Raw genomic sequence first — 13,515 nt, forward strand, 5'->3', positions numbered from 1 at the left:
GTGTACTGACTGTGTGGGCAGACACGTTGGTAGTGATTGCCCATGGGGTTCACTGTCGAGGACTTCATAATGCAGGGAGCATTATAAACAGTGGAGCGATTAACCCTGGAAAGGGGTGAGACTTCTTTCTGACTTGGACTCAGGAAACTGAAGCAGGTTCACGTAGACTTAATATTTTCTTGAGGTTATTAACGACAGATAAATGGAGGGGAAGGGTTTTGAGGGCTATGGGCCACATGCAGGCAAATAGGACCACCCCAAGACGCCAACTTGGACGGCACGGCCAACCTGGGCTGAAGGACCTGTTTCCGTGTTGTACAGCACCATGACTAAGGCCTATCCAGTGGGATTGACATGTTTTGTATTTTTCCTTCCTAAAGATGCAGTGTATTTTGTTGACTATTGCACACTGCAGACCAGAAGCGCATTCAATACCCAGATATACCAGATCCACACAAAATGCTCTCTGCATTTTGAAGTCCTGTAGTAAGGGTGGAGAAAGCTGGAAAAGAAGTGGGGCTGGGACAAAGCCTGACAAAAGAAAAATAAGGCGGGCATGTGGATGTACCAACACTGGAGATGAAACAAAGACAAAAGGGGATGAGAAAAAGACTAAAGAGGGTCAGTTGAGAAGAGAAGAGGGGAGTATAAGATGTGAAATATAGCCAGGGAAAAGGATAAAGGTGGAATGGGACTGTGTGGGGATGAGGAGGGGGGCTTCAAACAGGTAAAGGAAAGAGAGGGGAACGAAAAATGGGGAGGTGTTACCCAAAACCAGAGAAGTTAATGTTCATGCCATTGGGTTGTAAGCTGCACGTGGAATATAAGGAGCTGTTCCTCTAGTGTTCATGTGGCCTTTCTCTGGCAATGGAGGAGGCCCAGTGTCATTGTGAGCTAGTGCAATTTGACGGCATGTGGCCTGTATCCTTCTCAGCCTTTCCTGTCCATGTAATTCCATCCAAATATCTTGTACTCATTGTATGTACTTGTTCTGGTAGCTTATTCCAAGTCCCCACTACTTGTGGTGGTAAATGGAATTAGAATAGATAGACACATAATGATTCAGATAGAGATGTTGGGGTAAAAAGCTTTATTCGGTGTAGTGTTGTCATGGCTCAAAGAATGTTGCTCTTTATCTCTATCTCCAATGAGGTTTTAACTAAAATTGGAGGTTTTAACTAAAATTCTCAAGTGTCTGGATTGCTATAGATAAGGGCGTCCCACTTGCCTGTCATTTGCGTGTGACGCAGATGGCGCGCGAAGATTTTGTACATCGCAAAATCCTGCGACGGCCACGCGTCACTGTCTATGTCATCACGCACCATGCGCGCGCAATGCGTACAATGCGCGCATCACATGCGTGTTACAACGCACGTGTCGTGCATCGTGACGGGTAAAATATGTCGCATAAATTACGCGCAAATGATGGCCAAGTGGGACAGGCACTTTACACATTACTTCCCCACTGCAAGTCTATTTTCACTTCTTTCCTCTCTTTAATTGAACAGATTCTGCTACAAATATTTAAAGCTACTGCTAATCACAGTAATCACCATCTCATAAAAGTAACCACCATCACATTCCGGTTACAGTCATAAACTGAAACAGCTATTGAAATGAAATTCCCTTTGGGAAATTACTGCTAAGTCTATTTGGCATGACGGCGATGAGTGAAAATCTGCCCACACCTCCAGGTAATCTTGGCAGAACTGCCCAAGGTGAACAGGACTGTTCTGATAAAGGGTCTCAGACTTGAAACATCAACAATTTCTTTCTCCACCGATGCTGCCTGAACAGCTGGGTATTTTCAGCAATTTATTTTTCAAATTATTGATTAAGGGAAGTTTTAATATGCTCTACTAAATGGATACCACATTGTGTTTTTTTTTTACATAAAGGGTCCACTGTAATACTTTGCAGTGGCTTTCTTATCTTGTATTGTCATCAGGTCATAAGTGATAAGAGCAGAATTAGGCCATTCGGCCCATCAAGTCTACTCCGCCTTTCAATCATGACTGATCTATCTTTCCCCTGAACCCCATTCTCCTACCTTCTCCCCATAACCCCTGACACTTGCACTAATCAAGAATCTATCTCTGCCTTAAAAACATCAGTACACTGCCTTGGCATCCACAATTGTCTGTGGCAATGAATTCAACAGATTCACCACTCTCTGACTAAATAAGTTCCTCCACATCTCCTTCCTAAAGGAGGGTCTTTTAATTCTGAGGCTATGACCTCTAGTCCTCTTGTCCTGGACTCTACCACTAATTGATAAGTTTCAATGAGGTTCCCCTCATCTTGCTAAATTCCAGCAAGTACAGGCTCAGTGCCGTCAAATGTATTGGGTAGATTAGAATAGGAATTTGACAAAGTTCCGCATGGTAGGCTGCTCTCTGGAAGGTTAGATAGCATGGGATCCAAGGAGACATAGCTGAATGGATAGCAAATTGGCTCCATGGTAGGTAGCAGAGGGTGATGGTGGAAGGTTGCTTCTGAGATTGGATGCCCGTGACTAGTGGTGTGCCTCAGTGTTCGGCAATGGGCCCGTTACTGTTTGTCATCTACATCAATGATTTATATGAGAACATACAGGGAAAGGTGAGCAAGTTTGCTGATGATACAAAAGTGAGTGGTTTTGCAGATAGTGAAGATGGTTGTGAACGATTGCAGCAGAATCTGGATCGATTGGCCAGGTGGGCAGAGGAATGTTTGATGGAATTTAATACAGAGAAGTGTGAGGTGTTGCATTTTGGGACGTCTAGCAAAGGCAGGACCTACACAGTAAATGGTAGGCCTCTGGGTAGTGTTGTAGAGCAGGGGGATCTAGAAGTACAGGTGCATGGTTCCATGAAGGACGAGTCACAGGTAGATAAGGTGGTGAAAAAGTATTTTAGCACATTGGCCTTCATCAGTCAGAGTATTGAGTATAGAAGATGGGAGGTCATGTTGCAGTTGTATAAGACGTTGGTGTGACCGCATTTAGAATATTGTGTTCAATTCTGGGCACCAAGTTATGGGAAAGATATTGTCAAGCTTGAAAGAGTTCAGAGAAGATTGCCAGGACTAGAGGATGTAAGCTATCAGGAGAGGTTGAGTAGGCTGGGTCTCTATTTCATGGAGCGCAGGAGGATGAAGGGTGATCTTATAGAGGTGAACAAAATCATGAATAGATTGGGTAGATGCACAGAGCATCTTGCCCAGAGTAGGGGAACAGAGGACATAGTTTCAAGGTGATGGGAAAAAGATTTAATAGGAATCTGAGGGGTAACCTTTTCACACAAAGGGTGGTTGGTTAATGGAACAAGCTGCCAGAGGAGGTAGTTGAGGTTGGGAATATCCCATAGTTTAAGAAACAGTTAGACAGGCACATGGAGAGGGTACACAAAATTGCTGGAGAAACTTAGCGGGTGCGGCAGCATCTATGGAGCGAAGGAAATAGGCGACGTTTCGGGCCGAAACCCTTCTTCAGACTTCAGACAGGCACATGGATAGGACAGGTTTGGAGGGATATGGACCAAGCGCAGGCAGAAGGGCATGTCTCCACACAGTATCACTCTATGACTATAACTCTATGACTAAGATGTCAATGAATATTAAGAGCTCAACCATGAAGAGACTATTACAAAATGAACAAAATGCAACTTTATATTTCCTTGATTGTTTATTTATATTTGACTGAAATATTGATTACATTGAATGAATTATTTCCATTTTTGTTTATTGAATATTAATTTTCATTTTCTGCAGCTATGAAGAGAGATATCGTGTTCTTAATTGATGGCACTTCCGGAATGGGGAGATCATTTATTCAGGTCCGTGATTTTTTGAAGAAAGTAATCCAGGAGCTTGATGTTGGGCCTGACAAGGATCAGGTTGCTGTGGTACAATACAATTCCCACCCAACGTTTGAATTTGGCCTTGACAGGCATTCAACAAAGGGTGCTGTTTTGAATGCAATAAGAGATCTGAGACTGAGAAAGGGAAGACCCCTCAACACTGGTGCAGCACTGGAGTTTGTCACAAGGAATGTCTTCATCCCAGCCGCAGGCAGCAGGAGAGATGCTGGAGCTGCACAGATCCTGGTGCTCATCACAGCCGGGAGATCCAGGGACAATGTTGGGCCGGCAGCAGAGGCATTGAGACAGGCTGGTGTTGTGCCCATTGCCATCGGGGCCAAGAGCGCAGACACATCGGAGATGCAACTGATCACTTCCGACCCAGACTCAGCTTTCAAATTGAGCAGCTTCCAGGAATTGCAATCAATTCAACAACAGCTGCTGTCTAAAGTTCAACCAGTGCCTGCAACAGAGGAGCCAATAATTATAACTGAAGGTAAAAGCGCTGCTAAGTAATGTATTTTTTAGTTGGTTAAAAGAGCAAAAACTGTAGGGTTTTTTTTACATTAAGAAGGAGGTCATCCTGAATGCAGAGCCACAATATGCTCTTCAATGTATTAAATGATTACTATAGAAGCAAATAAATGCAGATGCTGGTTTACATAAAATGACAAAACGTGCTGGAGTAACTCAGCGGATCACTATGGATAGGTGATGTTTCGGGTTGTGACCCTTCTTCCGACTAAAGAAGGGTCACGACACGAAATGCCACCTAGATATGGTCTTTGGGTTTTGCTGCCTGGCCCACTGAGTTACACCAAGTCAAGTCAAGTCACTTTTATTTCAATAACACATTTAAAAAAAACAACTCTCGTTGACCAAAGTGCTTTACATTAGTGGAGGTATTAACGTTACACAACAGTGATTCATAGATTTACATACATAAATACATACATATGGCCCTCCTTCAGAGGACGTCAAGAAAGGCTTGAGAGTAAAGATGAGTTTTAAGTCTCGACTTAAAAGAGTCGATGGAGGAGGCAGTTCTAGTCTAGGAGCTGCAATCGCAAAGGCGCGGTCGCCCCCGAGCTTATGCCTAGACCGGGGGATGTTCAGTAACCCCGTCGGCTGATCTGAGGGACCTGGAGGTGGTGTGATGGGTAAGCAGACTTTTGATGTAGGTGGGCTCCAGCACGTTGTGTCTTTTTACCTAAGTGATAAAGTTTGAAGCTTAAGGGTGAAAGTGCCAAATTTAATCAACTTGCTAATGCAAACCATATGACATAATTTGCAGGAAGGAACTGCAGACAAGGGCGGAAATCTCGGGGGGGGGGGACAGGTGGGACACGTCCCCTTGTTTTGAGAGAGGTGGGGGACAGTCCCCCCCCCCCATTTTTTGTAATCCGGATATTAAAACCCGGTGAAATCTCCACTTTCCGTGAGACAGTGGGGGTGGGACTGCTGATCGAGGGCGCTGATTGGACAAGAGAGACACCAGTCAGCAGGCATTGGGGGCGGGACATGATAATTCAGCGTGGTGATTGGAGGAGGGAGGAGTGCCAAAACACTCTCGGCACAGACCTGCGCCTCATCCGCAGCCAGGATCGATCCTGGCTCTCCAGCACTGTCCCGTCCCCACTCGTGCCCCTCCCCCCCCCCCCCCCCCCCCCCCCCCCCCCCCCCCCCCCCCCCACGACCAGGGGTGGCCAGAGGGGTTGGGAGTCATATGGGAGCTGTGCCCCCAGGCTCACAGCCACAGCAGAGAACCAGCGAGAAACCGAGCTCAACTCTACCAGTCCCGCCAGGTCAACCTACAGCCCTGCCTGGACTTGCGGGAAATATGGCCCAGGTTTACAGCCAGCGCGGAGAAGCAGCGCTGGTGTCCTGTCAGTCCAGGCAGGGCTGTAGATTAACCCGGCGAGACAGGCCGTTGAGCTGCATTTAGCTCTGGATTGAGCCTCCGAAGTCTCGCGTGTGTATGTGAGTGCGCGCATGCGCGCGCGGCTGCCAAGAAATTGTGTTCCCCCTGTCCCCTACCCCCCCCATATTTTGATAGCGATTTCCGTGCCTGATTGCAGATTCTGGTTTACACCGGAGATAGACACAAAATGCTGGAGTACCTCAGCAGGTCACGCAGTATTTCTAGATAGAAGGAATGGGTGACGTTTCGGGGCGAGGCCCTTCAATAGTCTTAATTTCTCTTGACGTTATAAATATGTGACAAATAGCAAAGATGCCTGATCTGTGATCCCTGCCACACTCAACTTGTTACAGAATTCTTCAGAAAAAACATACAGCCCCAGTACTCTCTGTCCTCTTATCTCCAAGCCAATTTTGGATCCAGTTTGCCTACACAACCTGGATCACTTCTGCCTTAATATTTTGCATCAACCAGCAGGATCTTATCAAAAGCTTCACGACAGTCCATGTAAACACATCTGGGGAGAAGGCAGGGGAATGGGGTTAGGGGGGTGAGATAGATCAGCCATGATTGAATGGCGGTGTAGACTTGATGGGGCCGAATGGCCTAATTCTGCTCCTATCACTTATGACCTTATGATCTGCTGCACTGCCTGTGTCACTTCAAATTCAGCCAACAAGGATAGTGGTAAAATCTCATGGTAAATCTCAGAATGTAAGCACATTGTCAACGGCTGCACAACTTGGGGAATGAGGCTAAAAGGGGCAATTCTGCTCCTTGTATCTCATGAATCATAGTCAAGTAAACAACTTTCTTTCATGGCAGCTTTAAAGAATATTGTTTTGGTTATTTTAAGGAAAAGGCAATTTATGCGCCAAGCTTGCGACCTGCCAGCTCTTTGTGATAACTTCTGTAAAGAACTGAATTGAGCATCAGACTATCCATTTGCTGGGCTTAGCTTAGGGTGTGGGAAACACTTCAGGCTACTCAAGTCAATTAGTTATGAAGCTCGCACACTCCATGCTGCATGCCAATTTAAACTCTTCAACACCATCTGAAAATCAACTCTTCACCTAAAAATGGCTGCTCCAAGATCTGCTGTATCAACAATGTATAGGAAAGAACCGCAGAGGATGGTTTAAATCGTAGATAGATACAATTTGCTGGAGTAACTCAGCGGGACAGGCAGCATCTCTGGTGAGAAGGAATGGGTGACGTTTCGGGTCGAGACCTTTCTTCAGAATTCGGTCTCGACCCGAAACGTCACCCATTCCTTCTCTCTAGAGTTGCCGCCTGTTCCGTTGAGTTACTCCAGCATTTTGTATCAACAATTAATTTTTTTCCTTATATGGTTCACTATTGTGAAATATTTCAGGTCTGGCATAACTCGAGATGCTTTTATGTTGCATTTTATTGGTTCAGTTCACATTTGGGGATTTTGTATGACATGTCGTGCACTTTTTTCCTGCACTTGTAGCAAAGGAAATGAGCGAGAGAGACATTGTGTTCCTTATCGATGGATCAGACAATATCGGAAATGCTAATTTACCTCATGTCCGTGACTTTATGATCAGAATAATTCAGTACCTGGCCATCGGACGGGACAAGGTGCAAGTGGGTCTGGCACAGTACAGTGATATTGCGGAAACTGAGTTCTACCTGAACACTTACTCAACAGAGGCTGAGCTTCTGTCTCACATCAAAAGCCTCAGTCTGAGAGGTGGGGCTAAAGCCAACACTGGCTCTGCGTTGGACTATGCCATGAAGTACTATTTCACGAGTGCTGCTGGAAGTCGAATAAAGGAGAACGTTCCCCAGTTTCTGCTGCTCATTACTGGTGGAAGGTCCAGCGATGATGTGGAGGAGGCAGCAAATGCGCTGAAGCGAGCTGCGGTCATGACCTTCGCCATAGGGGTTAGGAACGCAGACCCAGCCCAGTTGGAAGAGATGGCAATTGATCCAAGTTTGGTCTTCAGTGTAAACGAATTGCACTCTCTGCCAGATGTCCTGAATCAATTGATAATGCCACTGACAATGCTGAGTGTCCCAACAGTGATTGAAGAGCCAACAGTTGTTGAGGATGAAATGGCCACATCTACAAAAGGTACTTGAATTGCATTTCTTAGTTTTTTCAGATATGACTTCATTACCATTTGCACTTGTACAGTTATAATGCATTATCATTTCCCTATCCAATAAGACAATGCTGGGATGTTATTAAAGCTGGAGGAACTTCTGTAGCTTTCCTCGTGACTGTGAGACAGGTGCTCGACACCATCTCCTGATTGAAAACCAGGCATCAAATAGTTCACGAAGGAAGATTAGCTGATGGGGTCTGTTTCTGGACTAGACTCAAAAAGCACACATTTGTAAGGACGGCACGGTGGTGCAGCGGTAGAGTTGCTGCCTGATGGCGCCAGATACCTGGGTTCGATCCTGACTGTGTGTGCTGTCTGTACGGAGTTTGTAAGTTCTCCCCGTGACCTGTCTGGGTTTTCTCTGAGGTCTTCGATTTTCTTGCACAATCCAAACACGTACAGTTTTGTAGGTTAATTGGCTTGATATAAATGTAAATTGTCTCCAGTGTGTGTGGGATAATGTTAATGTTCGGGGATCGCTGGTCGGCGTGGGCTCAGCGAGCCGAAAGGCCTGTTTCTGTGCCGTATCTCCAAAAAAATGTTTTTTTTAAACAAGGAAGACTAATGTATAGTTTCTATTCAACAACTAAGTTACAGAGATAGGTTGAATAAGTTAGGTCTTTATTCTCTTGAGCGCAGAAGGTTAAGGGGGGACGATAGAGGTCTTTAAAATGATGAGCGGGATAGACAGAGTTGATGTGGACAAGCTTTTCCCTTTGAGAATAGGGAAGATTCAAACAAGAGGACATGACTTCAGAATTAAGGGACAGAAGTTTAGGGGTAACATGAGGGGGAACTTCTTTACTCAGAGAGTGGTAGCGGTGTGGAATGAGCTTCCAGTGGAAGTGGTGGAGGCAGGTTCGTTGGTATCATTTAAAAATAAATTGGATAGGCATATGGATGAGAAGGGAATGGAGGGTTATGGTATGAGTCAGGCAGGTGGGACTAAGGGAAAATAATTGTTCGGCACGGACTTGTAGGGCCGAGATGGCCTGTTTCCGTGCTGTAATTGTTATATGTTATTGCAAACCAAAATAACTGCTATTTCATTCAGTTGTCCTTTATTAGGTCCCTCAGCATTTTACAGTTAATATTCCATAATGCACCTCTCTGTTTAAGTTATTCACATATTTTATATTTGAATACACATTTGATTTTTGCAGCCAGGAAGAGAGATATCGTCTTCCTAATCGACGGCTCCCCTGGAATGGGGAAATCGTTTTCACAAGTCCGTGAATTTCTATTGAAGGTAATCGAGGAGTTTGATGTTGGACCTGACACAGATCAAGTCGCTGTGGTGCAATACAGTTCTGACGCAAGGCTCGAGTTCGGCCTCAATGTTCATTCAACGAAAGATGAGCTTTTGAATGCAATACCAAAATTGAAACTGAAAACGGGAAGACCCCTCAACACTGGTGCTGCGCTGGAGTTTGTCACAAGGAACGTCTTCATCCCAGCCGCAGGCAGCAGAAGAGATGCTGGAGCCGCACAGATCCTGGTGCTCATCACAGCCGGGAGATCCAGGGACAATGTTGGGCCGGGGGCGGAGGCAGTGAGACAAGCTGGTGTTGTGCCCATTGCCATCGGGGCCAAGGGCGCAGACACATCGGAGATGCAACAGATCGTATATGAACCCAGCCTTGTAATGAAACTGAATGATTTCTCTGAGTTGGCAACTATTGAAAAGGAGCTTATAATTAAAGTTAACACCATTGTTATTATTGAGGATGCAAATACTATAAACACTGAAGGTAAAATATCTTCAATTCATCATGATTATATTTAACGTATGAATTAAATGGTTTGTTCCAACTTCTTGAAATATGTGATCTTAGAATTAGAAATCATAGCAACTTCACATGCAGAAGCTTTTAATATTGTCGTCATATGAGCGGTCTCTTTGGAAGAGTTGTCATAATTGTTCCTGCATCCTATTTTTAGTCTGTAATTCCTCAGGCCCAGATGCCTACTTAATTTTTTTGTCATTCATGAAATCTGATTCCACTAACTTTCAAGTTAAATAAGTTAAATCCTGACACTCTTGAAGCGAAAGATTCTCAACCTTTAGTCTATGATTTTAATCATAACTATTCACACTCCAGACAGAACAAATACTTTTTCTTGAAGATAGACACAAAATGCTGGAGTAACTCAGCAGGACAGGCAGCATCTCTGGAGAGAAGGAATGGGTGACGTTTCGGGTTGAGACCCTTCCTCTAGACTTTTCCGACCCAAAACATCACCTATTCTTTTTCTCCAGCTGCCTGACCACCTGAGTTATTCCAGCATTTTGTGTCTATCTTTGGTATAAATCAACTCATTTAGCTGGAAAGAGTGCAGAGAAGATTTACAAGGAGTTTAAGAAGGAACTGCAGATGCTGGAATATCAATGGTAGACAAAAGTGCTGGAGAAACTCAGCGGGTGCAGAGTTTAGAAGGATGAGAGGGTATCTCATTGAAACATATAAGATTGTTAAGGCCTTGGACACGCTAGAGACAGGAAACATGTTCCCGATGTTGGGAGAGTCCAGAACCAGGGGCCACAGTTTAAGAATAAGGAGTAAGCCATTTAGAACAGAGACGAGGAAACACTTTTTCTCACAGAGAGTTGTGAGTCTGTGGAATTATCTGCCTCAGAGTGCGGTGGAGGCAGGTTCTCTGGATGCTCTCAAGAGAGAGATAGATAGGGCTAGATAGGGCTCTTAAAAATAGTGAAGTCAGGGGATATGTGGAGAAGGCAGGAACGGTGTACTGATTGGGGATGATCAGACATGATCACATTGTATGGCGATGCTGGCTCGAAGAGCCGAATGGCCTAGTCCTGCACCTATTGTCTATTGTCTATTGATTTGAGAAGCCCAGCTATAGGGAAGGTTAAGACTTTATTACTTGGTGTGTTGGAGGCTGAGGGGTGATCTTATAGGGGTGTATAGAATCATTAGGGGAATAGATAGGATGAATGCAGTCTTTTACCTAGGGTAAGGGTATAAAAAAACAAGAGGATGTATTTAAGCTGAGAGGGGCAAGATTTAATACAAACTTATGGGGCAACTTTTTCCATTCCGAGTGTGGTGAGTATATGGAACAAACTGCTAGAAGAAGTAGTTGAAGTAATTATGTTTTAAAAACATCTCGACAGGTACATAGATAGCAAAGGTTTGGAGGGATATGGGCCAAATGCTCGCATGGGGAAATGGGGAAATAACGTTTACAAAAACGACACAAAGTGCTGGAGGAACTCAGCCGGTTAGGCAGCGTTTTTGGAGATCATGGATTGAGTCTGAAGAAGGGCCCTGACCCGACCCGATCCATGTTCTCCAGAGAGGCTGGAGAAACTGCTAAGGTACACCAGCACTTTGTGCAGTTTTCACAATAGGATTAACTTAGATGGTGCACCTTTGCCATAGAGGGAGTGCAGAGAAGGTTCACCAGACTGATTCCTGGGACGTCAGGACTGTCTTATGAAGAAAGACTGGATAGACTTGGTTTATACTCTCTAGAATTTAGGAGATTGAGAGGGGATCTTATAGAAACTTACAAAATTCTTAAGGGGTTGGACAGGCTAGATGCAGGAAGATTGCTACCGATGTTAGGGAAGTCCAGGACAAGGGGTCACAGCTTAAGGATAAGGGGGAAATCCTTTAAAACCGAGATGAGAAGAACTTTTTCCACACAGAGAGTGGTGAGTCTCTGGAACTCTCTGCCGCAGAGGGTAGTCGAGGCCAGTTCATTGGTTATATTTAAGAGGGAGTTAGATGTGGCCCTTGTGGCTAAGGGGATCAGAGGGTATGGAGAGAAGGCAGGTACGGGATACTGAGTTGGATGATCAGCCATGATCATATTGAATGGCGGTGCAGGCTCGAAGGGCCGAATGGCCTACTCCTGCACCTAATTTCTATGTTTCTATGTTCCTATCTTGGCGAGCATGAACGAGTTGGGGTGAAGGGCCTCTTTCCATCCTGTATGGCTCTATATCCTGAAGCGTCACCTATCCATGTCCTCCAGAGATGCTGCCTGACCCGCTGGGTTATTCCAGCACTTTGTGGGGTTTTTTAACTGCAGAGGCTATTGAGTTCACTACTGCTCCCCTGTGGAAACAACCTTGAAAAATCATTCTGAAAAAATCTATCCATTGGCTCCAATCAAGGGACAATCTTACATACTTATTTGCCACTTTCCATTTGATTCTCATTTTCCTGCTTCTAAAAGACATTACAAATACTTTTTGAAATCTATCAAAATGTCAGAATCTATTATATCTGTTGCATTAGTCTGACAAAATCTGTAACCAATTCAAAGAATTCAATTCTTATTTTTTTAACAATTTTAGTCTTTAGCCTTTAGAGATACAGTGCGGAAACAGGCCCTTCGGCCCACCAAATCAGTGCTGAGCAGCAAGCATCCTGTACGCTAACCTACACACGCTAGGGACAATTTTACAACTTACGAAAGATAATGAACCTGGGACAAACCTATACGTGGCAGGAAACCAGAGCTCCCAGAGAAAACTCATGTGGTCACAAGGAGAACGTACAAACTCCGTATGGACAGCACCCGTAGTCAGGATTCAACTCGGGTCTCTCGCACTGTAAGCGAGCAACTGTATCGCTGCACCACCGTGCCGCCATTTCATGCTGCTCTCTTTATTTAACATACACTCCTAGAAACATAGAAACATAGAAATTAGGTGCAGGAGTAGGCCATTCGGCCCTTCGAGCCTGCACCACCATTCAATATGATCATGGCTGATCATCCAACTCAGTATCCCGTACCTGCCTTCTCTCCATACCCTCTGATCCCCTTAGCCACAAGGGCGACATCTAACTCCCTCTTAAATATAGCCAATGAACTGGCCTCGACTACCCTCTGCGGCAGAGAGTTCCAGAGATTCACCACTCGCTGTGTGAAAAAAGTTTGTCTCATCTCGGTTTTAAAGGATTTCCCCCTTATCCTTAAGCTGTGACCCCTTGTCCTGGACTTCCCCAACATCGGGAGCAATCTTCCTGCATCTAGCCTGTCCAACCCCTTAAGAATTTTGTAAGTTTCTATAAGATCCCCTCTCAATCTTCTAAATTCTAGAGAGTATAAACCAAGTCTATCCAGTCTTTCTTCATAAGACAGTCCTGACATCCCAGGAATCAGTCTGGTGAACCGTCTCTGCACTCCCTCCATGGCAATAATGTCCTTCCTCAGATTTGGAGACCAAAACTGTACGCAATACTCCAGGTGTGGTCTCACCAAGACCCTGTACAACTGCAGTAGAACCTCATCCAAGCTTTTATTTTTGCAATTATAATGGTACGAATATCTTCCCCATTATTGATGTTAGGCTAAATAGATCTAACTTCACAGATGGCCCCCCTACCCTCTCTTAAACAGTGGTAATGAGCAATAGAAACATAGAGCTACAGAACACAGAAAAATGCCTTTGGGCCTAGCTTCTCCAGGCCGACCAAGTTGGCATTCAGGCTAGATTCCCATATTCCTCCAAACCTTTCCTATCCATATATCTGTCCAAAGTCATAATTTTGAAAGTCAGAATTGCATCCGGTTCCATAGCTTCCATTGGCAACCAGTTACAAAGATGAACTACCCTATAAATGAAAGGCTTCATGGA

The 13,515-nt window shown here is 44.8% G+C and overlaps 1 protein-coding gene across 3 annotated transcripts in view; it reads left to right on the forward strand.

Moving 5' to 3' along the window:
* The window catches only part of col6a3 (collagen, type VI, alpha 3), a 246,465-nt gene that overhangs the window by 127,691 nt on the left and 105,259 nt on the right, over positions 1 to 13,515 (forward strand). For 2 of the 3 annotated variants that reach the window (XM_055637668.1, XM_055637670.1), the window contains 3 exons: positions 3,751 to 4,335; positions 7,238 to 7,864; positions 9,062 to 9,649. The exons of the other annotated variant lie outside the window; for it this stretch is intronic. In XM_055637668.1, the coding sequence (XP_055493643.1) occupies positions 3,751 to 4,335; positions 7,238 to 7,864; positions 9,062 to 9,649 (1,800 nt within the window). The remainder of the gene's footprint in view (positions 1 to 3,750; positions 4,336 to 7,237; positions 7,865 to 9,061; positions 9,650 to 13,515) is intronic. 3 annotated transcript variants of the gene reach the window in all.

This window comes from Leucoraja erinacea, chromosome 7, assembly GCF_028641065.1.
Source record: "Leucoraja erinacea ecotype New England chromosome 7, Leri_hhj_1, whole genome shotgun sequence".
Classification (NCBI taxonomy): Eukaryota; Metazoa; Chordata; class Chondrichthyes; order Rajiformes; family Rajidae; genus Leucoraja; species Leucoraja erinaceus.